Genomic DNA, 26,775 nt, shown 5'->3' with positions numbered 1-26,775 from the left:
GGTGACAAGAGCTGAGAGAATTTTTGAATCTGACAGATTCATGGCCTCTCCTCTCCTCGCTCCACAAACTGGCCTGCCCCAACACTCCCATTTCCTCCCCTTCCATGGTTAGAAGGGGTCCCAAGCTCAGGGGAGGGATTCACGATGGAGCTTTCTGCAGTGGCTGGGAAGGACTTGTGGGATGGGATGGCAGAGAGACACAGTTGGATCTCCTCCTGCTCAGTTGGAACTTTGTCTTCAGTCTCGGGTGAGAAGATCCACTGCATCACATGGCCCATCCAATGCTAACTAGGGGGCATAAGATCACTCTGTTAGGTGGTTTTAAAATGGAGTTGGAGGGGGAACACCTCATGGTCTATCCACAGATGTTAACCTCCATATTGACAGGGAGTATGCCAATGAATACTAGTTTTTGGAGGCTTCCTGAAAAAAATGCCCTAACCCCAGCGCCAGCTTGTCTGGCTGCGGGGGGGGGGGGGAATATTGCGGGCGGGTGGGGAGAGATGACATGGGTGCAGGTCATTGGCACCCTCAGTGGCACCACCAACTAAGGAGGGGCTAGCAGAGTTGCCTTAAGCTCTGCCCCCATCCCCAGACAAAGCTCTCTCGCTTACGCAGCTCTCTGAGTGAGAGACAACCGGATCTCTACCTCTTCTCTCCTCAGCGAGGATCCTCTGCTGCCAGCCTTGTCAGATGTGGTGGTCGGCTTCGGCTCACCTGTCCTCCTGGATGCCAGCATGAAACAATCTGCAGGGGAGCCTGCACTCGCTCCTGCAGTGGCGCCTTGCTCCCTTGCGCCGTGGCTGCAGCAGCAACCATCTCTGGCTGTTTCCTGTTGTTGGCGGTGGCAGCAGCTGGCACTTTCCGTGCCTTTCATTCACCTGCGCCTTCCTGTGCCACCGTGGCGGTGGCCGGCCCCAGCCAGTTCCTGCTGGTGGCAGCTGGCGCTTACTGCACCGTTCAAGTGGCTGTGCCTGCCTACTCTCTGGCAGAGGCCCACTTTGGTGGCAGCTGGCTGGTCCTTGCCAGCAGCAGAGGCGGTGGCCGGCACTCGCTGTGCCTTCTGTGCCTGCACCCTCTCTTCCCTGTGAGGGTGGCCAGCTTCAGTGGCGACCGGCTCCGGCCGGCCCTGGGCGGTGGTGGCTGGTGCTAGGGATGGACAGAACACTTACCTTCCGTTCCATTCTGTTTCCGCGGTGGGGGGGAGGCGCTCCGTCCCTCCACCCGGAATCCTCGATGGGGGGGAGGTGATCCAGTCCTCCCCCTTGGAATCCTGTCTGGCTGGCTCCACTCCGTGGCCAAGCCACGGAGCCACCGGCCGGCTCCGGCCGCCCACAGCCAGACATCCAGCCACTGGGCAGCCCTGCAGGGACGCAAATGGCGGCTGTTGTAGCTGCCGCCATTTGCATCCCTGTATTTAGCCGTGATAGGCTACGTAAATATTTACGTAGCCTATCACGGCAGGGGGAAAGAAAACCCAGCGTACGCAAATGGCAGCGGCTACCACCATTTGCATACGCTGGGTTTTTTTTCCCCCTGCCGTGATAGGCTACGTAAATATTTACGTAGCCTATCACGGCTATGAAGACAAGAGGAAGCGAATGGCGGCCGCAGGACGGCCGCCATTCACAAAGCAGCGCGGATGGGAGCAGGTAAGTGCTCCGTTTCGTGCACCTTTTGTGGGTTGGGGGTGGCGGGGACTTCGTCCCGCGTGCCTTTTGTGGGTTGGGGGGGCAGGGGCTTTGTTCCGCAATGACTTTTGGGGGGCCGAATGCACTGACATTCAGCCTCACCAAGATCCATTGCAGAATTCTCTGACATCCCTAGCTGGCGCTCGCTGCACCTCACACAGCCGCGCCTCCACCCGCAAGGGTGGCCGGCTTCAGTGGTGACCAGCTCCGGCTGGTCCCTGTTGGTGGCGGCCGGCACCCGCCATGCCTCCTCTGTGGCCGCACTTTCCCTACCTTGCGTCGCAGCTGCGGCCAGGTTTGGCCGGTTCCTGGCAGTAGCCGCCGACTGTTGCCGTGCCTTTCTCATGGTGAGGGGTATGCTGGGCGGCCTGTGCACCTTGTGCCTTTCCTGGTGGCTGCTGCTTGCAAGAGCAGCCAGTTTCAATGGTGACCAGCTGGTCCCTGTTGGCAGCAGCAGGTATCTTCCACGCATCCTCTGTGGCCGCGCCTTCCCTACCTCGCTACCTGGTACTGCAGCCAGGTCCGTCCGGTTCCTGGTGGCGGTGGCTGACTGTTGCTATGCCTTTCTCGCAGCAAGGGGCATGCTGTGCGGTCTGTGCATCCCATGCCTTCCCTGGTGGCTGCCGCTTGCTCTCGGGCTGCGACAGGCTCGCCTGCCGGCGGTCTGGCATGCATGCCGCCGCAGCGTAGGAACTACGTGCCCGGTCCCACAGGCTTTGGGCTCAAGCCCCCTTTTGACTGCTCCCCAATGAACTGGTCTCCTCTGGGCTGGCTCCTTTGGTCCTACGGTTCTCGGGTTGGGGCTCCCAGGGGGAAGGCGACTGCCTGTAGCCCCCACCCCCGGTACGGCTGGTCTAATAGCCATCTGGGAGAGACCCTCATGCGGCTCCAGCACGGGCTGGTTTGGGCCTCTCCTTTGCCAGGCCTGCGGGCCTCTTAGGCTTTCATGTCCTCCTCTGTTGGGTCCCCATCCCTTCCACCAAGGAGGGGCCGTCGCTCAGTGTGGTAGGGCATCTGCTTTGCATGCGGGAGGCCCCAGGCTTTATTCCTGGCATCTCCACGTAGGGCTGGGGAAATTCCTCCCTGAAACCTGGAGGGCTGCTGCCGCCAGTCAATATCGACAATCGTGTGATAGATAGAGCAACTGTCTGACTTTGTCCAAGCAGCTCCCTGTGTTCAGGGAGCGGTAAGGGGAAGGGGTAAGCCCCATAACCCTTGCAAAAGGCCACAACATAGGCACGACTCTGAGCCCAAGGATTACGTGGGCCCGGTCCTGGCTTCAATCCTTTCACGGCTGGGAGCAGCAGAATGCACCTCTGAGAGCGCCACCTCCTCCCCCAGCCAGGCTCGATAGTACCCTGCAGTCCAGCCTAAGCGAATGCATCAGCAGACCCAATGTTCTCTGTTGCTTTCTATTACAGCACGCCTGGATGCCATTGTCGCTTCCACCTTGTCCGCTCTGGTTCACTTTAGTGGCACACCACTGCCAGAGGCGGTCCACCCTCCTGAGGCACCTCAGGCAGCAGCGAACCAAGCAACATCATCCACCTTCATGGCATGGGGTTCGGCGCCACCACCCCTGATGCAGTGCGTCTGGACGCTATTGCGACCTCCACCTTGTCTTCGCGGGCTCACCTTGGCGGCTCACCACGCTACAGGCAGTCCACCCTCCCGGGGCATCTTTTTTGGCAGCACAGCAAGCGACGTCTTCCCCCTTGCTCGCAAGGAACCCAGGTGGCTGCCCCTGATATGGGTGAGACGACCACACCCCCTATATGACGCCCGTGCAACCTGCAGCTTCGTCAGTCACATCTCCTAGGTAGCCCAAGCTGCCCGGCTCCCCTTCCGCTAGCGTCTGGCAGGGTCCTGCCATATTAGCTCAGGATCCTCCCCCTCCCGCCCCCGCCCAATCAGTCACCCGCATAGGTGCCAATATTAGATCCTTACGCAAATCAGTGCATAATTAAATCCTAATTAGGATTAGGAAATCCTAATCCGGCTGGCTCCGCTCTGCGGAGATTCCACAGAGCCGCCAACCAGGGCCGCCCACAGCCGGACATCCAGCCGCTGGGCAGCCTGCAGGGAAAAAATAACAACATCGTACGTAAATGGTGGCAGCTATGGCGGCTGCCATTTGCGTTGCCTTTTTTTCGCTGTTTTAGCCTACGTAAATATTTACGTCAGCTATTAGGGCGAAAAAAAGGGGAAGGCAAATAGCGTTGCCCTTATTTTTGCCGTAGTCTACGTAAACATTTACGTAGACTACAGCGACTAAATAAGGAACGCGAATGGCGGCTCCCTATGGGGGCTGCCATTAGCGTACGCGCTTTTTTTTTTTTTTAAAGTCACCCGTGATAGGCTACGTGACGATCGACGTAGCCTATCACGGCTGACTTTGCAGATCTAGCTGTGATAGGCTACGTGAATCGTCACGTAGCCTATCAGGGGGCGTTTTTTTTTTTAAAAAAAAACTTTCGCGTTCGCGGCCGGGCGAGGCGGGAAGCCTCCTCCCCAGCCTGAATTTTGGCCGGGCGAGGCAGGAAGCCTCCCCCCTGGGCTGAACTTCGCGGGGGGAGCAGCGAAGCGCCTCCCCCCCACCAGGAGCGTCCTTCGACGACAGGTAAGGGACTTTCGTCCACCCCTACATACGGAGAATGGCGGCCCCCATAGGGAGCCGCCATTCCCATTCCTTATTTGGTCGCTGTAGTCTACGTAAAGATTACGTAGACTACGGCGAAAATAAGGGCAATGCTATTTGCGTTGCCCTTATTTTTGCCGTAGTCTACGTAAACATTTACGTAGACTACAGCGACCAAATAAGGAACACGAATGGCGGCTCCCTATGGGGGCTGCCATTTGCGTACGCGCTTTTTTTTTTTTTAAGTCACCCGTGATAGGTTACGTGACGATTTACGTAGCCTATCATGGGTGACTTTGCAGATCTAGCCGTGATAGGCTACGTTAATCGTCACATAGCCTATCACGGGGGCGTTGGTTTTTTTAACTTTTAATTTCGCGGCTGGGCGAGGCGAGGCGCCTCCTGCCCGGCCTGAATTTCGGCCGGGCAAGGCGGGAAGCCTCCCCCCTGGCCTGAATTTCGGTCAGGTGAGGCGGGAAGCCTCCCTCCCCGGCCTGAACTTCACGGGGGGAGCAGCGAAGCACCTCCCCCCCACCACAAAAAGCTGTGAGACCAGGTAAGTGACTTTCGTGCACCCCTAGGTAAGGGTTGCCTGGAAGACCAACCCTCCTCATTCACCCAGGTGTTGTGCGTCACCAGGAGGGGCTGACAGGAGAAGGTCTACCTCCCCCAGAAAAGGCAGTCGGGAGGGATGGCGAGATCACTGCCAACCCTCAGGCTGGGTGTCCTTTCGCCCAAAGCATGCCAGCTAGTCACTGACAGTCAGGTGCCCGTCCTAGGTAGCCCTTTGCCGATATTTTCAATAAATGTGGCCCAATTTTCAACCCAAACTTTGTTGTCTGAGTCTTCTTTGACCCATCTCCACTCGCAATCTTGTTCATCGCTATGGGAAGCAGGTTGCTAGTCTAGATGGAATGTTGGTATGCTTCAGCAAGGCACTTCTTATATTCTTAAACATAGAAATGGATCTGCATTGTGTATCATGGTACCCACCTTGGTCTCAGGACAGATAGCTCACTTTTCCTGGGGATGGGGTTGAGGGCAAGGGAAAAACCATTAATTAATTTATTTTATTTATTTAAATTATTTCTTGGCTGCCTTTCAGAGCAGAAGCCCTTCTAAAGTGGCTTACAAAAATAAAATACATAAAAACAATTAAACTATTAAAAGTGATAAAAATATAAAACCAATAAAACAATAAAAGCCAACAGTAAACAATTAAAACCAACAATAAAACCAGCAATGATGTTAACAGCAGCAACAGTAGCAGTCATATCAGTAGAAGGCCAAGGTAAAATAATATGTTTTCAAGGCCTTCTTAAAAGACTTCAGTGAGGGATCTTGGCGGACCTCTGATGGCAGCTTGTTCCAAAGATGTGGGACCACTGCAGAGAAGGCCCTCTCATGTGTGTTCACCCACCTGACTGCTCTCACGGGTGGGCAAATGAGAAGGACCTCTCTTTCTGATCTTAAAGTGCTGGTAGGCTGATATAGGTGTAGGCGGTCCTTCAAGTAACTTGGTCCCAAACCATTTAAGGCTTTAAAGTTCAAAACCAGCACTTTGAATTGGGCTCAGAAATGCACTGGTAACCACTTCAGCTGGCACAGTATAGGCAATATATGATTGAATTGGCTTGCCCCCACCAATACCCGGGCAGCCGCATTCTGCACAAGCTGGAATTTCTGAACCATCTTCAAAGGCAGCCCCACATATAGCACATTACAGTAGTCCAGCCAGTGCATGGATAACTGAGCCAAGGTCCGTCCTCTCCAGATAGGGCCGCAGTTGGTGTACCAGCCTAAGCTGGTTAAAAAGCACACCTGGACACTGCAGCCACCTGGGCTTCCCCAGTTAGCTCAGAGTCCAGGAGGACTCCCAAACTGTGCACTTGGTCTTTCAGGAGAAGTGCAACCCCATCTAAGGCCAGTTGTAAACCTCCATCTGAAATATTTGGTTTCCCAACCCACAGTACCTCCATCTTGTCTGGATTACATCTCAGCTTGTTCACCCTCATCCTTCCCAAAACAGCCTCCAGAGACTGGTTCAAGAGTTCAACAGATTCCCTGGGATGTGAAGATGGAAACAAGAGGTAGAACTCAGTATCATCCGCATACTGATGACATTTCAGCCCAAAACTCCTGATGACTTCCCCCAGCAGTTTCATGTAGATGTTAAAAAGCATGGGAACCACTTTAAAACTGTGCTTCCCAAGAGCAGTCCAGATAAATGATCCAGAAGGATGCCATGGTCGATGGTATCGAAAGCTGCTGAGAGGTCCAGAAGAACCAACAGGGTAGCACTCCCCCCATCCATTCCCTAGCGTAAATCATCAACCAGGGTGACCAAGGCTGTTTCCATCCCATAACCAGGCCTGAAGCCTGATTGGAATGGATCTAAATAATCAGTTTCATCCAAAACGGCTTGGAGTTGTGAGGCCACCACACGCTCCAGCACCTTGCCCCCCAAATGGCAAACTAACTCTGAAATACCACTTTAATCCAGAATTATAGGATTCCCTGTGGACTTCTGTCATACCATTAGGGAATTCTGTAGAAAAAGTCCAAAAAGAGCCCATAAAATTGCCACTAACTTTGGGCAAATCACACACATGCCTAATGATATGCCTGTCCTTGAACTGGTCATAAATATTACATCTCAACATATATTAAATTAAAAATTACCTTACAATTAATTACAAATTAAAATGTGCTCTCCTCTCCCGCCAGTCTTTGAGGAGACATCTTTAATTTCACTTGCTTAATTTCACCTGCTTTTCATAAAACTGTACTAGGTACATTGTGGTTTCTCTTGTGCAGCATCTCAGCATTTCTTTGCATTCAATTATGGTTTGTTTGGGTTTATTTTATTAATTTTTAATGCGGAAATTAAACAAAGGAATTTCAGATGACATTTCTAGTACAAGGAATAATGTCCAGAGACCTAGACTGCTGAGCTGGAATTACTGCCCTGTAAAATGGCAGATTTAATAAAAACAAATACCATTTAATTTCACGTCTTCTGCTCTGAAGCCTTATTTGCTTGTGACTGTATAACTGTTATACCTTTTATTATTGCCAGGCACACACAAAGCAACTAGAGGAAATGATACAGGCTTGGCCCATTTCTGAATTTTTCATAACATCTGCCATCATAACCTTGATGTGCTTCCGTAGCGAGTTTGTTATTATGTCTGATTCTGATTTCAATAACATTCTTTCCAATACATACTATATAAACATTGTGGAGAACAATAGCTGCTCAAAAGGTTTATATGACCATAATAATGAATGGTAGATATGATGAACTGCAAAGTTTACAGTGGTTATCTATGTGGACTCTGCTGTAGTAATCTTATCTCTAGTGTTTCTTATGAATCTCATTGAGAGCTATTTGACACTCCTGGCAGAAATCTGACTCAATTTGTGTCAGTGGAAGCTTGGTCATACATTGAAATGAAGCTTCAATTTCACTTGTGTGAGTTGATAACATATATTTAATGCTGGAACATAGACACCCTGGTCTTCTGCTTTCTAATGGGAACAAGAACTTTGATGTATATGTCGAGCATCCCTGCCCTCTAAGGTTTCTCCATTCATTTAATGGAGGAAGCAGATTTGTTTGCTTGTTGCTCATGAAAGAGTATCTTCTGCGCAATGGACCATACATTGAGGGACCTGGATCATAGTGGGTAATTCATATATTAGCTTTGGTTTGGAACCTGTGATAAATGGTGTCATCACCCAGTTTAGCCATGGTGTGAAGGTTGGAGTTGGTAGGGTGTATGACTCGGTGGGACAGGCCCCTTGAGGAAGAGGCAGTGAGTTAAAACTAAGTATGCAGATACTTGCGTGCAGTAATACTTACATGCTATATTTGATATCACTTACAAGAAGATTCTTCTTCCCAATCCCTTTTCAAAGACACCACCTTTGTTTCTCTCCCTACTGTTCAGAAAGTTGTGGTAGTCATGCTGCATGACCTCAACAAGTCTCCAGATGGCTGATGTGGAAGGTAATCTAGGCTAGCTTGTTCCTATGTCAGGCTGAGACCCAACAGACAAGAATGGTCAAAATCCTCCACTGAGAGAAGCAAACATTGGTTGCTATGGAAAGCAGGGCAAGAGCTGGTAGGGTCCATCTTGCTGAGGCAGCTGGATTCTAAGGGGACTAAAAGTGGCTGCTGTGACTGACTCCTCTTTTAGGGTCAAATTAGACATTATGTTAAACTGTAGGCTATTTTAAGGCAACGGTCATATCAGGCATATCCAACAGGCCTAGTTAAAAAGGCTGTCTGAACTAAAGCATTTGTTCAGATAACATTACAAGAAAAAAAATCTTGCTCAGTAAGGTTCATGCCCAAGACAATTCTAAAGCACAGAGAACAAGTCGGCAAATTTCTGTAGAAATGTAGAAGTAAAAACAAGACGTCAGCAAATATGAATATGGAGAGGTGGCATTAAAAGAGTACAGTAGCCAAACAGAGTATAGTAAGCAATGACATCACATATCATGTTCACATACAAAATTACAAAAGTAAAGGGAAGGTACTGGCTATAGCTGCTTCCAGCAGAGGATAACCTCTGTTGGTACTGTATGCACTATGGCTTGTCTTGTTTTCTGCTTTAAACTTTGTCAAGAAGTTGTTGTTGTTCAGTTGTTAAGTCATGTCTGACTCTTCGTGACCCCATGGACCGTAGCACGCCAGGCATTCCTGTCCTCCGCTCTCTCCCGGAGTGTGCTCAAGTTCATATTCATTGCATCGGTGATGCTATCTAGTCATCTCATCCTCTGCCGTCCCCTTCTTCTTTTGCCTTCAATCTTTCCCAGCATCAGGGTCTTTTCCAGTGACTTTTCTCTTCGCATTAGGTGGCCAAAATATTTGAGTTTCAGCTTCAGTATCTGTCCTTCCAATGAGCAGTCAGGGTTGATTTCTTTTAGGATTGACTGATTTGACCTTGCAGTCCAGGAGACTCGTTTGGTATTATCTTCTTTCTATAATTGTCTTAAATGCATTTGCTTTTGTTAAAAAAGTTTTAAAATATAATCTATAAGCAGGTATTTGTAAAGTAACTGTGTGAACAACTCAGTCTTTCTCAGCATCAGAAAAACCGGACCGTTCTGAACAGAGAAATAGACAGGAAGTAAGATCTTAGCATGAGTAAACAGGGGGCCTGATTAATTAGATTTATTATCCTTAAATTTTAAGCCTTACAAAATGTGTTGCATGCATTTTTTAAAAAAACCAACAACCTCAAATCTGTTGCATGCAGATTTCCTTTTATTTAAAGTTAAGCAAGCCTGGGGGCGAAGGTTTAAACCACCTCTTCCTGAGTGTGGTAGTCCCAGTTCAGATTGGAGGCCTGCACACTTGTGAATAAAAAAGAAAGATGGGGTCAGCCGCACCCTATATATTTACTGTAATGTGGAATTTGGCCTTTTAAAGACCCACTGATTGGTGGTTTCTCCATTCTTTTTTCATCCCAAAATCTTTGAAAGCCCTAGCCTTTGCCTCCTTAGCCACAGCAGCCAATCTGCATGGAAACAGGTCTCCTGCTACATGCTGCCTTTCTGCCTGGCTCTATATCCTGAAGTCCAGGGATAATATTCAGCCAGAGTCAGACCTTAAGGGAAAAGATGAACTATCTGAATAGCATTCTTTCTTCTGCTCCACCAGTTCTCCATCTATAAAAAGGATACCATTTTTATCATTAAAAAGGTAACAATTCTAAAGTTTTTGTATACTAAAGGCACAATCCTATCATTTTTTAGATAAAGGTCATACAACTGCCAGCATACACCAGCCAGCCATGCTGGGGCATACTGGAAGTTGTAGGACTTCTATTCTGTCTAAACATGCATAGGATTTCACTCTTAATGAGCTAAATTAAATATAAATAATAAATAAATATAAATATAAATAAATTAATCAATACCATGAGACATCACAGAAAGTTGGTATGCATAGATTTAGTACTTGTTTGCTGAGGAGGACCCTTTCTACAGAAAGATAGGAAGAAGTATGTGAAAATATGTATCTTTCAATAAGAATAGATGAGGGTGGTAAAGATCTAATTATTTTCAATGATTGATAAGACTGTAGCTTCTGTTCATGAAATGTTAACATACCAGCTCCAGGTTTTATAAATCTGCAAAAGACTTGGTCAAGTATTGATGATGTATTTGTTCTACTATGTCTAGGCCTCCTTGCTCTCCACTACTATTTGTTCACGGGATCTGCTCTTTTCTGTAGCTGTATTGGATGAAATCCTCAAAACACTTTTTTTCTGCCCCAAAGGATTATATTTACTATGTAGAAAAGTGTATGCCACTGTGAATGGATTTAAGTGAGAATAACTGGATGTAGAAAACATGAATAGTACAGACGTAGAGTGTACAGATCAGCAGTTAGGACATGTGCTGGTATCATAGGCAGATGGTTTACATCTTTCCTTAAAGTATGAAACAAAGATTTGTGGAAATATATTGGAATAGCTGTGGGGGGGGGGGGGCACCAAATCTAAAAAGCAAGAAAACAAATCCCAGTACATTTCTTTAACTTTTTTTTTTTTTTTTACAAGATATCTAACCCACTTTGTCACATATAGCCTCAAGGTGCTTTTCAATACAACATTAAATCAAAAGTAAAAACAAATCAACATCAATAAATAAAACAAGAAAAACAACAAGAAAACGTACAGCAAAAGCCAGCTGGTAACATCAAAACACCAAAAGGCAATAAAAAGTGTCACAAGCCTTAAAAGCCATTAAAGGAGGCACCATCTGTCTCTGTCTATAGAGACAGATGGGTGCCTCCAACCTCCCCTGAAGTCAGAGGTGACCACCTATGTGATGCTGGGTGGAAACAGGCCAGAAAGAGGATTCTCTCCGTGCTGCAGCTGCCCTGCTCTTGGCCTTAGGTGCACGTCGTTTTCACACATCCATGTGTGGCTTTGGGGAGGGGACGGGAATCGGGCTGGAGACCACATAGGAAGCTATCTAAAACAGCTTCCATAGTCTCCTCCGATCCTCACCCCCAGGAATGTCCTATTTTCACTCCTCCATACTCTGTGTTATGAGCACAGAAGCAATGGCAGTGTGGTTCTCTCCACCTCAGCTACGAGGGGGAGGGGGCGGAGAGCACTGTTTCCAAGCCACGAGATCGTAATGCTGTCTATGAGGTTGCAGCTTGGAAACTGAAAGATCCTATCTCCCCCAGACACTGTGTCTAGGGGACATAGGATTGCTCTCTAAGGCTGCAGTGCTGTACCCACTTACTCACTGGGAGGAAGCCCCACTGAACACAGTGGTACTTCCTTCTGAGTAGACTTATATAGGATTGCACGGTAAATACATGAAAGAACAGGATGGCACCTAGAAGATTGTAAAGAAGATGCCAGTGCACAGGTCTAGGAAGGGAGTTTTGTAATTTGGGCATTAGAACTAAAATGGATGTTCTCAGTTCTCCATTCACCTATAGTTTAATAAGGGCAACATGGTAATCTCAAGTTCATGTGGCCTCCATTTCTAGCTGGGGTGAAATATGGAGATTATAAGGGCAGACCAGCATGGAGGGAGGCTTGGAGAATGGCAACAAGGGAGAGGCCCTTCTTGGTGGTGGCACCCCATTTATGGAATAATCTCCCTGATGAGGCTCACCTGGTACCAATATTGTCATCTTTTTGGCACCAGGTTAAAACTGCTGTCTTCTCTCAGGAATTTGGCAGCATATAATGAGTCTCTTGATTGCCTCTGGCTGATTGTTTTTGTTTTAGATATGTGTTGTTGTATGTGTTATTTGTTCTATGTTATTATGTGGATGGTTTTATATTTTATATAATGTATTTTAATGTATTTTAATTTTTCTGAACTGCCCAGAGAGCTTTGGCTATGGGGTGGTATAGATATATAATGAATGAATGAATGAATGAATGAAATGAAAATAAAGGGATGAAGCAAGGAAATGCATTTATTTGCCCATTTACAAAAGACTAAAGGTTAGCTAGTCAACTGCCCAGACCCTTCCAATCTGAGGAGCTGCCAGGCCAGTAACATCCTAACCCAGCACCCTTTGATTATAAGGGTGGGGGGTGAAGCGAGGAAGCTGCCATGCTTGGTACTCTTTATGTTGCATCTTCTGCTTATGTGGAAGATACATGCCCTGCCTTTCTGTGTGAGTAATAACATGTGTGCATGCTAAATGCTGAGTAATTGCTTGGGATGAGTGGTGTGTGTATGTCTATGGTGAGATTGATCTATACATATTTGTCTGGCAGTGGTGAGTACTCAGTGATGAACTAAATCCTCTGTGTGAGGGGGGCGAGGCCAGGGGGATGACACAGACTGGCTTGAATGCTGGGTGTCTACAAATGACTCAGTTCTGTGAAACGTTCCAGGTCTTCGCTTGTACATCATAAAAGCCACCATGTATTTGAGCTGCTCAGGCACTTACTGTCATTGTCAAAATATGAATGACATGTTAAATTACAGCACAGAGTGCATAGTTCCATAGAAAAATACTAGTTTTGCCAATTTGCTCAAAAAAGTCAATGAATCCAAATAAAGGACAAAACTGAGGGTAAAGCATGCTACAGTGCCTAGCTTTCAGCTGAATTGCTGTGAAATCTAGGGAGGAGGGAAAAATTTATTCACTTCGCATTTTAATGCAAACCTACCTAATTCATACTTCCTGAACTAATATGTGAATCAAATTCAGAACTGTTCTTCAGTATTCATACTTCTCCAAATTGTACAATCCAGTTCTTTGATCAAAACATGTGTATGAAAAATGATATATTAGGAGAAAGCACACCAGAAATGTGTATATTGGTAAAAATCACATACAAAAATTGATTATATTAGGAAAAATTCCTTCCCCCCACTCCCTAAAGTAAGAAAAATATATTAGGGAAATGTGCTAAAAGTGCATACAAAATGCTATGCAGCCATTTTCTAATGCAAACTGGTGTGGAATCAGATGGAATAAGCACAAGTCTGAAAAAAGAAACACTGAGAGAAACAAGAAACTGACGTATTCCTCCACCCCTAGTGCTGCCATGGGACCCTAATATTAGCCACTGCAAAAGTACTGGCAGAGCTACTCTAAAACTGTGGGATGTTCATGAACATGCTATTTGCTCAGGTGTTAAGTTCCAAGACAAAAGAATCAAGGACCTCCGGGACTGATTGTTATTAGTGGGAAGGGATGCAAAGAAACAAGGAAACAGCATCATTGTGGAAGTGATGAACTGAAACAGTCTCCCAGTTGTCCTTCCTTTCTCAACCTCATGGTGAGAGCAAACCCATGTCCCTAGGAAGTGTCTGGGGGAGATAGGATTTTTCAGTTTCCCAGCTCTGAGGTCATAGACAGCACTATGACCTTGCCGCTGGGAAACGGTGCTCCCTTCTCCTTCTCCCTCATAGCTGGGGTGGAGAGAACTGTGGTGGCTGCCCCCCTGTGCCTGTCCGTGCTCATAGTCATAACATGGAGCATGGACAGGGAAAAAGGGAAGCTGAGCAAATAGTGTTGCCCTTATTTTCGCCATAGTCTACGTAAATCTTTACGTAGACTACAGGGACCAAATAAGGAACGCGAATGGCAGCTCCCTATGGGGGCCGCCATTTGCGTACTTGCTTTTTTTTTTTTTTTCAAAGTCACCCGTGATAGGCTACGTGACGATTAACGTAGCCTATCACGGCTGACTTTGCAGATCTAGCCGTGATAGGCTACGTTAATCGTTACGTAGCCTATCACAGGGGCGTTTGTTTTTTTTCTTGTGAAGTTCGCGGCCGGGGAGATGGGGCGCTTCTCCCCGGCCTGAATTTCGGCCGGGCGAGGAGGGAAGCCTCCCCCCCTGGCCTGAACTTCGGGGGGAGCAGCGAAGCGCCTCCCCCCACCATGAAGCCAGCTGCGAGACCAGGCAAGTGACTTTCGTGCACCCCTAGCCGTGATAGGCTACGAAAATTCTTATGTAGCCTATCATGGCAGCTTCGCAGGATGCAAATGGCGGCCGCTACAGCGGCCGCCATTTGTGTCCGCAGCAGCCTGTCTGCGGCCGGAACTCCGGCTGCGGAAGACCCTGGCCGGCGGTTCCATGGAGCCGCCACGGAGTGGAGCCAGCCCAGGGAGGATTCTGGGGGGAGGGAAAGAGTGCCTCCCCCCCACCGCGAATCCAAGCTGCGAAAAGGTAAGTGACTTTTGTACATCCCTAGGATTGCACCCTTATAATTGAGTCATTTTTCTGTGAGTAGGTGCCTTTCGCCCATTGGCCTCTGAATGTATCTCTGCTGCAAAAACACTGTCTCTGGGGAAGAGAAGAGAGTAGTGGGGACATCTTCTGCTCAATCTCTGTTCTCTACCTCCTCTTATTTGATTAAGGAGAAATCAGAGCTAAGCTCCTCCTAAGAAGTCAGTGAGTGAGTGCTCCCGTTGAAACACATTCCATGATGTTATTGCAGGCTACCTCTAATTACACAATGATATACATTATTGCATAGATTGTCTAAATGAATAACAGCCATGATCTTGTTTGTTTAAGGGTAAAGTGAGGATTTGTGATGGTAGGGAAGGAGGGGCTATGAGTAGTCTGTATCCATAAACATGGGATACAAAGGTGTCATTTCATGTAAGTGACTTTAATGTTATGAAATTCTTCACTCACCTGACCATTAGGTTGCCCCCATGTCCAGCTGTAGGAAACGTGGAGCTCTGGAGACCTTGCTACTTGCCTGGCTGCTACAAATTGGCTAAGCAAATATGCCACAGTGTTTTACCCTAAGGTTTCCAGTCATAGGAGGCTTCTAAGCATGTTCAGCTGAATGCACTTAGCATCTTCTTAATACCATTGTGCTGAGCAAAGTTCAGCTGGCATGTCGACATTGGAAGTAGATTTCTTGTGCATGCCCCCTTCTCATTTTAAACCCACAGGCTTTATACCTATATAGGACTACTGTCTGTAGGCCTTAGGGACGTATAAGAAAATTTTGATCAGAATTTACTCAGTTTGAACGTGAACCCAACCCCAATCTGCTGTCAAAGTCCATCCATTTCTGAGCTTGAGATCTGATTCATGGAACCCCCAAAATGCATTAGAAAAATGTGTGCTTTTGAAAAATGCACACAAACAAGCTTAAATAATTGGGAGAAAAATACGTACTTTTTTTTTTTAACTGCACAATGGATGGAAAAATTTCACACAGAAATACCAACACATTTTTGTGCAACACACTCCCCCAAAGACTGCAATTCAATACAGACATGAGTCAGAATGAGCTCCAAAGTGGAATTCAGAAAATCTCAGTGAGCTCAAGTTTTGCAGATTGATTTTCACACATCCCTAGTAGGCCTTTGAAAGATTTTGCTCTTGGATAAGGCATGATATTTCCAGCATACCTGTACATGCACTGATCAACAATATTTAGTGAATCACAGCAGTATAACATGGTTCTAAGAATGATGTGAATTGACCAACGATAGAATAAAACCATGCACAAAGTTTTGCAGGGCCTGAAGGTAAAGATGACCTCTCTGCCTATATCTGCCTTCTCTCCCCACCCTATTGCATTAGAACCTCTGGGCACTTCCTGCATCAAATTCAGTCTGTCTCTTTTTGAATGTCTTGACAGATGGCTGTGTTTGGCATCTTTCACAGGCTCAATACCACTCTTGGCTGTTATTTTTTGAAATGGCAGATCTTTTCTCACCTAGTAACCTAAGGAGAGTATGGGATGCATGACTTTGTTTTCACTTTTCCTCACTAAAATGCTGCACACACAACTCCTACTACTCTCTCTCTCTCTCTCTCTCTCTCTCTCATCAGTATAACTATAAACAGTTTAAAATCTTTCTTTTTAAAAAAATGAATAAATAAATACAGAGTTATAAGTCTATTTCTTTAAGCATTCTGACTGTGAATAGAAATAAAATGATGCATTTTAAGCTAAACTGGTTTAAGCATTTCTAGATTTTAACATTTAGCTTCTGAAATATTTTCATTTATAAGAAAGGAGTAGTACATTTAATGAGAATCTAGGCCTTTCAGCTTCTGAATATCAGCACTCAGCAAATGATAGAATCATGTATTCTGTTTTTATTCTGTTTATTCTTATTTGTATTATTGCACATCAGTTGTTTTTATGTTATATGAATTATGGATTTCTGATTTGTGTGTGTGTGTATGAGAGAGAGAGAGAGATATTTGCCTCAAATCTTTGGCTATGCTGGCTAAGGATGATGGGAGTTGCAGTCCAAGAACATCTGGAGGGCCACAAGTTGCCTATTCCTGTGTTGAAACTAAACTACCTGCAACATTCAAAGGTCCCTGTGGTTGCTGTTTATCATCCCAGGTGGTTTCTTTAATGCTGCTTCGTAATTGTTATATGAGGTAGCCAGCCAAAGGTAATTGTCTCTGTTCTAATAATCTGAAATGGACTGAAGAAGATCATACTTTGCTATGAAACCTACAGTGGCATTTTCAAAAGCATTGCAGACATTGCAACTCATATGATTTCTGGGTTCAGGTGTGGTATTTGCAGGTTGTTTAACGATAACATTCCCTCTAAGACTCGATTTTAGGAATAATGTGACATGAAAATTGTTCACACATTCACTTACTTGTGTTCTAATAATGAAATATACAAATCACTGATGCATAGAGCTCATCTGTGATCACATTCAGGAACTGTTTGTACACACATCCGACTGCAGCTGTGATATGTGTGTCAGTGATTCATCATCATACATTATGCACCATTATTGGGTATGCATGGCATGAGTGTGGCTGGAGATAGATGACAGGTTCCCTGCCCCCACCCCCAGAGACTGGAGGAGTTGCTGCTAGGGGTGAACGAAAGTCACTTACCTTTTCTGGCAGCTTTTTTGCGGTGGGGGGGAGCGCTTTGCTGCTCCCCCCGCGAAGTTCAGGCCGGGGGGGGAGGCTTCCCGCCTCGCCCGGCTGAAATTCAGGCCGGGGAGGAGGCTTCCCGCCTCGCCCGGCTGCGAACACGAAAGTAAAAAAACAAAACAAAACAACGTCCCCTGATAGGCTACGTGACGATTCACGTAGCCTATCACGGCTAGATCTGGAAAGTCAGCCGTGATAGGCTACGTGAATCGTCACGTAGCCTATCAGGGGACGTGTTTTTTTTTTCTTTCATTGCAATGGCGGGGGCGGCAGCCAGTCGAAAGACTGGCTGCCGCTCCTGCCCCGCTCGAACACCGGACGAACCGCCAGCCAGACCCGCCGCCGGGAGGGACATTCAGGGAAGGTAAGTCCCGTCCCGGGGGGGGGGCGGGGGGCGGGGGGGAGGATTTCTCCCCGAAACTTGTTCAGGGGGCCGAACACGTTGGCGCTCGGCCCCCCGAAGTTTCGGGGAGAAATTCTCCGCCATCCCTAGTTGCTGCTCATGGTGTGTAGGTGTGTACATAATGTCTCACTTTTGCCTTATTTGTGAGTGGACAGGGGAGAAATGACGAGACGACACCAATCAATTTGGGATAAACTTGGCCACATTTATTGATAGATTACAATCTGTGAAGAAAGCACCGGCGGGCACACCACAACAAGACCAACATGACAGGTGTAGAGTGAGGCATTCGTTGTCTGTGGCGAGGCGTCTGCCCTTGCCCACCAATCGGACATACCGAGTTCTGGGGTGGGAGACCTTCCCCTGTCACCACCCCTCGAGTCACAGAATCCGAGTGGGTGAGGAGGGTTGGCCTCAAAGGTAAGCCATATCTCCCAACTGGGGCCACAAAACCCTGAGTCGGAAGCCTCGGGCCTTACCAGTCACCTGAAACGGTGCCTACGAATGCTCACCTGGCCACTCCCCCAGTGGAGAGCCTGCCCGGAGCTGCCACAGGAGGGCGACAAGCCTCTGCTTATTTGCTCTCCCCCCACCTGTGCAGTAAACACTCCCAAATGCCCCTTCGCAGATCAGCCAAAAAGACATCATTGCCTAGTTTGGTGAGATGAACGCCGTCCGCCCTGTAGAGTATCCCCCGAGCAGGAGAAATGTCGGGGTGGATGATGGTCTGGTCACCCTGTTTGATCAGGAAGTTCCCAATCTCTCTGTTGACCTTTTTACGGGCCTTATCCATGGCACGAGGATCCAAGCCATCCCTCCAGACCACTCTAGGCAACACGTTGGACCAGATAATGGTGATTCCCAGCCAGCAACACCGAATCACCCGCAAGTAGGGATGGCAGAGAATTTCTCCACGAATCTCGGGGAGGCCGAATGCCAACACATTCGGCCCCCCGAAATTGGTGGTGAAATTCTCCGCCCCCCCCACCCCCCCGGGATGGGACTTACCTCCCTCGAATGTCCCTCTCGGCAGCGGGTCCCGGCGGCAGTTCGGCGGCGGTTCGGCGGTGGCGGGGGCGGTGGCCGGTCTTCCAACCGGCTGCCGCCGCCATTACAAAGTGAATTAAAACACACACACACACACACCCATGATAGGCTACGTAATGATTTACATAGCCTATCATGGCTAGATTTCCAAAGTCAGCCGTGATAGGCTATATAAATCGTTACATAGCCTATCACGGGTGACTTTGGAAGAAAAAAAAAAGCGTGTACGCAAATGGCGGCACCCATGGGCGCCGCCATTTGCGTTCCTTATTTGGGCCTGAGTAGTCTACGTAAAGATTTATGTAGACTACGGCAAAAATAAGCGTTGCCCTTATTTTCGCCATAGTCTACGTAAATCTTTACGTAGACTACCCGGGCCCACATAAGGAACGTAAATGGCGGCGCCCATGGGCGCCGCCATTTGCATACTAGGGATGAGGGAGAATTTCTCCCTGAAACTTTGGGGGGCCAAGTGCCAATGCATTCGGCCCCCCAAAATCAGTGGTTAAATTCTCCGCCACCCCCCACCCCACCGCCACCCCCTGGGATGGGACTTACCTTTCACGAAAGTCCCTCCCAGCGGCGGGTCCTGGCAGCGGTTCGTCGGGTCTTCATCAGGGGCAGGGGTGGCAGCCGGTCTTTTGACCAGCTGCCGCCGCCGCCATTACAAGGAAAGTTTAAAAAAAAAACACCACCCCGGTGATAGGCTATGTAACGATTAACGTGGCCTATCATGGCTAGATTTGCAAAGTCAGCCGTGATAGGCTACGTTAATCGTCATGTAGCCTATCACGGGTGACTTTGGGGGGGAAAAAAAGCACATACGCAAATGGCGGCCCCCATAGGGAGCTGCCATTTGCGTTCCTTATTTGGTCCCTGTAGTCTACGTAAAGATTTACGTAGACTACGGCAAAAATAAGGGCAACGCAAATAGCACTCCAGTGATCTAGAAAAACAAGAAAAGTAATGAATGGAAATGTCCACCCAAGCTAAGGGCCCGACAGTGGCCTCACGTATGCCAGATACGCCTTGGAGCACCACCTACCGACCGACTGCACCTTATCTGACATGAACCCCAGAGACGCAGCAGTGGAGGCGGCCCCAATCCAGAAGGAATGTGTGCCAAAATGAAGAGCACCCAAACCCAGCGCCTTTAATGCTCGCTGTGTGAGTGCCCAAAATTGATATTTGGTTAAAGGAGAAGAGTCTGTATGGCAAAAAAGGGGGCCGGGCAGGTTTCCCCGAACCTTCAGAAAGTCCCTCAATGCCGTGACCGGGCAGAGGTCTGGCACGGGGGCTGGAAACAGGGACACGCTGATGCCCCTTTCCCCCCTGATCAGTCTTGGACCTCCTAAGCTGAATAAGGGCTCGCTGCTGAGAAAACTGTAAGTCATTAAACTGCAAGGCTCATCCCGAGAGGTCGCCCTTAGCGGACACCACCAACTCCGATATCCGGAATGCCCCAAAGAATGCTGTAAGAGCTGCAGCATGGAATAACAAGGCTTCTTGAGGGGATTTGCACAAGGAAGGCCACAGATCCCGCAAGCCCAGCAATATGTCTGGTGACAGAGGGCGTCCAGGGTCAGGAGGCACTGGGGACCCCCTGGACCAGCCCTGAAGCATCTGCCAGACCCGGAAGTCCATGGTGTTATCTGCTACACCCTTCATTTTAGACCAGAAGGCAAGTGCAGCAAGCCTACGCCTGATGGTCCGGGCCGCTAGGCCCTGCCTGTGGGCATGCACGCAAAACTGCAGTAGGTGATCAACCGGTACTGGCCAGCACTGTGGAAGATGTGCAGCCACCCGGAATGAAAAGAACTCCCTACCTGACCTGGCGTAAGCCGCTCTCGTGCTGGGGGCTAAGGACTGCAGGATGGCCTGTTCCACCTCTTCTAGCCAACTTCCCACAGAGCGGCTGGCATGGTGTCCGGAATAGCCCACGCCCAGGGGGCCAGTTCATGGAAACGTTGCACCTGGTTTCGTGACAATGCATCAGCCAAGGCATTATCCATGCCAGGAATGTGTCGTACACGGAATAAAATATTAAAACGCAGGCACTGCAGAGTGAAAGCCCGAAGCAAGGACATGACCCTACTGTTGCGCGATGACAAAGAACTAATGACCTGGACAGTGGCTTGGTTGTCGCACCAAAAATGCATGACAGAATTAGCAAGCTGGGCTGCCCACAGGTGCGTGGCAACATATATCGGAAAGAGCTCTAAGAAAGTAAGGTCTCTTCCGACGCCTAGGGCTAACCACTCAGCCGGCCAACGTGCGTGGCACCATCGATCACAAAACACAACCCCAAAGCCTAGGGCCCCAGATGAATCTGAATGTATCTGAAGTTCTGCTTCCAATAGCAACTCCTTCCTCCAGAAGGAAATGCCATTGAATGCATTAAGGAAATGCAGCCACACAAAAAGATCATCTTTCATGGCTGATGATACCTGAATGCGATGGTGCAGCAAGCGCAGGCCCTGCATGGCGTTACAAAGGCTTTTAAGGAAGGCCCTGCCGGGGGCAACTACCCGACAGGCGAAATTAAGATGCCCAACAACTTCCTGCAATGCCAACAGCGTGACTTTCTTAGAATGAAGCATGTGCTGTATCCTGTCCTTTAGGGCCTGTAATTTGTCCGCAGGGAGCCTACACAACTGATTCACGGAGTCCAGTTCTATGCCCAAAAATTTAATAGTGGGGGAAGGGCCCTCGGTTTTTTCCCCCGCCAAAGGTACACCCAGCTCATTTGTGAGGGTGGAAAATTCCTGCATTAGCTGTGCGCACTGGGGGGTGCCAGATGGACCCGCAAATAGGAAATCGTCAAGGTAGTGCACGATGCTATGGGATCCGGTTTTATCAATCAGAGGCCATTCCAAAAAGGAACTGAACTTCTCGAAGATAGCACAGGACACGGAACATCCTATGGGTAGGGCCCTGTCGACGTAGAACTGACCAGAAAAACTGAATCCTAAAAGGTCGAAATCATCGGGGAAAATTGGCAAGAGGTGGAATGCGGATTTAATGTCGCATTTTCCCATGAGGGCCCCAGGGCCCAGTGCCTTCACCATAGATACTGCCGCATCAAATGGCGTGTAGTGAACAGAGCACAGGTGCTCAGGAATGGCGTTGTTCACAGACTCCCCCCTGGGGAAGGACAAGTTGTGGATCAGCCGGTATTCACCTGCAGCCTTTTTAGGCACAATGCCCAAAGGGGAGACCCTGAGGTTGGGGAAAGGAGGGGAATCGAATGGACCAATGACCCTCCCCACAACCACTTCCTTATTGATCTTATCCAAGACTAGGTGTTTGAAACCTGAAATAGATTTCTGATTCTGGCAAATTTGGGCCTGGCGTTGGCCCTGAAACAGAATCCTAAAACCCAGGGAAACCTCTTCCAAGTACCGGGCATCCTTCCGAAGCGGGTAGCGCTTCAAAAGGTGCCATAGGGGCTGCAACTTAATTGGACTGGGTCCCTTTTGGCGGAGGTTGTGTGCTGCCCCCAGGCTTCTTACCACCCTGCCATTCACGATTTGGGCCCCCCTGACCTTTGGCCTTTGGGCAGCCAATGAAGGCATGTTGTCCCCCACAAATGGAGCACGTGTGGCGAAATCTGCATGGGTTTTTAAAGCAGACGCCCTTGGAACAAAACTCCCAACAGAGAGTGCGGTGTTGAACCAGCTGTCCCACCCCGGCCTTAGGGGCTGAGGTGGGCATTGGCTTCGCTAATATGTGCCCACTATCAGATCGCTCGCCAAAACCCAGCCTGGCAGGGGTCATAAACTGCAGCCAAAGATCCTGATCTTTGGCGTCCCAGCGCAACGTGGGGTCAAATGCCGCCCACATACGGAAGGATTCGTCATAGGCCAGCCAGGCTCCACCCTCGTATTCAGTGTAGGCCCTATATATAATATCCAAATACTTAGTGAGGACCCAACCACGCTCTGGGTGCTTTTGCTGAATGACACCATATATATTAAAAAGCCGGGCAGCCAATTTGCCCAAGTGCGTGACACCTTCTTACGCCTGACCCTCTCCTGACCTGATCCCTATTGCCAGATTTCTCCCCTTCCTTTGTTTCAGACTCACGGAATAACATGGAGAAGATGTCAACAAATTCTCCCCAGAGTATTTTCTCTTTTGTTGCTGGCAATAGGTGATATCCCAGGGGAGTGGATGTACCCCCAGTCGGGATTGCCCTATTCTCTACCTGGGCATAAGGGTCATTGCTGCCCACCCCAAGCTCCTCGGAGCTTCCGCCTACGGGGCCTTGCCACACAGCTGCGCAGGCAGCCATGGCAGATGGGGCGTGCTGAGGAGCCACTCTGTCACCGGCCGAAGGAGGCTCAGCAGCTGAAGGGGCCGTGGGTGCTCCCCCCCCGTAAACCCCACCTGAGAGGTTTGGAGCAGGGACGGGGGCCCCCTGAGGTTGGGCAGATGCAGGGATGCCCATCGTAATGGCGGCCCCACCCGGTGTGGCATGGCTTAGTGCCAGGAGTGTGTAACCTGATCTGAAGCAGTGGGGTGGTACACCTGGATGAGGGAACCCTGGGATGCCCCCTACTGGGGAGTGAAAAGGCCAACTCATCCCCGCTGAAAAGGGGAACCACCTGTATGGCGGGAACTGGTTACAGCCAGTCGTTGGCACGGACCCCCCAGGGACTGAAACCTCACCTGAACCAAGGTTGTTTGCCATGTCAGGGATCTGGCTGCGGTCTAAAACTGCAGGAGCCAGAGAGATGGGTGCCGGCGACCTTTGCACCAGAGGGGGCTGCTCCGAAGATGAACATGCGAGCGCTGGGGCTGATGCAGATGCTGTTTGCCCAGTGACGGTGACGACCTCCTTGGAAGCCTCGATTGCTGCCAGCCTCTCTGAAATATATATTAATAGATCCTTGCGAGCTTGCCCTCTAGTAACCCTTGAAGTCCGGGGAGCCCGCCTGGCAGGGGTGGTTAATGCAGGGATCCCTAAGTCCCGCTCAGCAGCCTCCAGTCTGGCCAGAATGAGGGCCGTGTCTTGATCCTCATCGTCAGATGAGGAAGAGTCGGCCCTACGGAAGTGGCGCTTAGCTGGGGGGCAGGGGGCTTTAGCTGGGGGGCAAGCGGCTTTGCCCTTGCCTTTCCCCCCCCAAACCCTTCTTGGGTGGCATCTAGGGATGGCAGAGAATTTCTAAATAGTGTTATTTATTTAGAATTCCTATTTAGAACTATTTAGAATTCCTAAATAGTGGCCGGCTAGACCCGCCCCTTGGAGACACCAGGGGCGAAGGCCAATGGCCTTCGCCCTTGTCCTGTCCTCCCACCGCCACCCGCAACAGCCCCCCCCCCCCGCGGCCAGGCAAGCCGGGCGCGGGGTGAGGGCACTTGTTTCAAAAAACATGAAAACCTGTTTGATCAGAGGAAACTGTGGAAGAAAAGAAATATTTGCATACAGCATGAAAAGTAGCCTATCCATTCACATTTAATCTTAAGAATATATTGCTTTTGTTGATGCCCTTTGTCCATCTAAGAAATGTCTGCCTAAAAAGATATTTATTACACTGTTAAAATGCATTCAGAAACTGATCCTTGGGGAACATCTCAACATTTCCAAAGCTACCAGCTCAAACTTGGAACCTGAAATTCATCCATGGTTTGGTAAACTTTATTACCTATTCTTTATTTTTACCTGATTCCCCTTTTGTTCTATATTTACAGAATATATGCAGGACATCATAATATAGTTAGATGCTAATGGAGTCTAAAACTCCATGGAGAAATTTGATCCCAAGAGAGAATGCATCAAATTATCAGACTTATTTGGGCTTCCTTTGAAAGTTCTGAGATTATAATATTTTTACATGAGGAGGTTGCTCTACATTTCATTTTAAGTGAAATTTGTTGGAGATTCTACAGAGCAAGACTAACCCCCTGATCTGATGGCTGGATTGATTTAGGATGTGACAAAAGTGCCCCTCTGCTCGTAGGAAAGAACTCTGACAGTGATGGGGACATCTACTTTGGAAGCGCTATATGCCCACGGAAAGCTGTGTGGACATAAACCTACCACTGGCAGTATTACTGTTAGTGGTGGGACCCAAAATGGGGTGTTTCAGGTAGGCACGCCACATCAGATTAGGGATGGCGGAGAATTTCTCCACGAATCTCTGGGAGGCTGAATGCCAACACATTTGGCCCCCTGAAATTGTTGGGGAAATTCTCCACCCCCCTGACCCCTCCCCCGGGATGGGACTTACCTCTGTCAAATGTCCCTCTCGGCTAGGGATGTACGAAAGTCACTTACCTTTTCGCAGGGGTGCTTCGCGGTGGGGGCGAGGTGCTTTGCTTCTCCCCCCGAAGTTCAGGCGAGGGGTGGAGCCGTCCCGCCTCGCCCGGCCGAAATTCAGGCTGGGGGGGGAGGCTTCCTGCCTCTCCCGGCCGAAATTCAGGCCGGGGAGAAGCGCCCTGTCTCCCCGGACGTGAAACAAAGTGTAAAAAAAAATTTAAAAAATCCCGTGATAGGCTACGTAACGATTAACGTAGCCTATCACGGCTAGATCTCCAAAGTCAGATGTGATAGGCTACGTTAATCATTACGTAGCCTATCACGGGTGACTTTGAAAAAAAAAAAGTGCGTACGCAAATGGCGGCGGCCTATGGGCGCCACCATTTGCGTTCCTTATTTGGTCCCGGTAGTCTACGTAAAGATTTACGTAGACTACGCTGTATTTAAAGATTTACGTAAAGATGTATGTAAAGATTTACGTAGACTACGCTATTTGCGTTGCCCTTATTTTCGCCGTAGTCTACGTAAACATTGACGTAGACTACAGCAACTAAATAAGGAAGGGGAATGGCGGCTCCCTATGGGGGCCGCCATTCGCGTACGCGCTTTTTTTTTTTTTAAAGTCACCCGTGATAGGCTACGTGACGATTCACGTAGCCTATCACGGCTGACTTTCCAGATCTAGCCGTGATAGGCTACGTGAATCGTCACGTAGCCTATCAGGGGACGTTGTTTTTTTTTTTTTTTTTACTTTCGTGTTCGCGGCCGGGCGAGGCGGGAAGCCTCCTCCCCGGCCTGAATTTTGGCCGGGCGAGGCGGGAAGCCTCCCCCCCCGGCCTGAATTTCGGCCGGGCGAGGCGGGAAGCCTCCCCCCCGGCCTGAACTTCGCGGGGGGAGCAGCGAAGCACTCTCCCCCAGCGCGAAAAACCTGCGAGAAAAGGTAAGTGACTTTCGTTCACCCCTAGTGGCATCACTGTGTGTTGGGAGATCTTATTCTTATTAAATAAATTCTTATTTATTTATTTATTGGTAATAATATTATACTATTAATTGTGTGTAAATTAATTTATTTGTTTGCTTTGTCTTTAATTATTGTTATTATTCTTTATATTAAATCGCATCCTATACTTTCCAGGTGAAGCCTTGAGCCTTACTTGTGCTCCCCTTAAACAACTGCTCCCCCTTTTTTATTTTAATTAATTAATTAATTAATTTTATAATTTATTTTCTCCTCCCTCCCCATTTCTACCTTTATGAAGCAAAGGGGGGTTGAAGGCACAACAGGCCACTAGGGGGCAGCAGAGTGCTAAAGAAAGCCCGGGAAAATCTCAGCACTCTGGGGACGCAAGGAAAGAAGCTGCTGATAGTGCGCTGAAGGCAGCCGCAGATAAATTGAGATAAACACCAAAGAAAGGGGGAGGGGAGGGAAGGGTGAAAAGCCTCTCGCTTGTGCTGGCGAAGGGGTGCAAACCACACAGCTCAATAGCTGCCTTGTCTTGGGATTGCTGCCGCCGCTGCTGTCGAGCCGCCACCCGCTGCTGCGCCGCCGCTGCACCGCCGCGCCACTGCTTCCTCATCCCTGGGGTTGCCGTTGCTGCCGCCGCGCCATCAAGCCACTGCCTCGTCCCCGGGGTTGCCGCCGCTGAGCCGCCGCCTTGTCCCTGGGGTTGCTGCCGCTGCCGCGCTGCTGCTGCCACCACCGCCGAGATCAAGGATGGGGGAGGACGCTGCCAATGTGCTGCCGCTTGAAAAGGGTGCGAAAATTCCAGCTGGAATAGCCGGAATGAGGAGGCTGCGGGGCAGCGCGGCCTAAATAGTGGCCGGCTAGACCCGCC

At 48.9% G+C, this 26,775-nt stretch overlaps 1 protein-coding gene across 1 annotated transcript; it reads right to left on the bottom strand.

Moving 5' to 3' along the window:
- Positions 1-19,667: 19,667 nt before the first annotated feature.
- Positions 19,668-26,517, bottom strand: LOC146343891 (uncharacterized). Its single transcript, XM_084859762.1, is given in 5 exon segments — positions 19,668-20,000; positions 20,002-20,593; positions 21,043-22,288; positions 22,858-23,745; positions 26,388-26,517. Coding segments are annotated over 5 exon segments (3,189 nt in total).
- Positions 26,518-26,775: the final 258 nt, after the last annotated feature.

The sequence above is a fragment of the Heloderma suspectum genome, chromosome 5 (genome assembly GCF_057233095.1).
Source record: "Heloderma suspectum isolate Gila_16-S chromosome 5, 16-S_ref, whole genome shotgun sequence".
In the NCBI taxonomy this organism is placed as follows: Eukaryota; Metazoa; Chordata; class Lepidosauria; order Squamata; family Helodermatidae; genus Heloderma; species Heloderma suspectum.
This window is presented reverse-complemented; position numbering and strand designations above follow the sequence as displayed.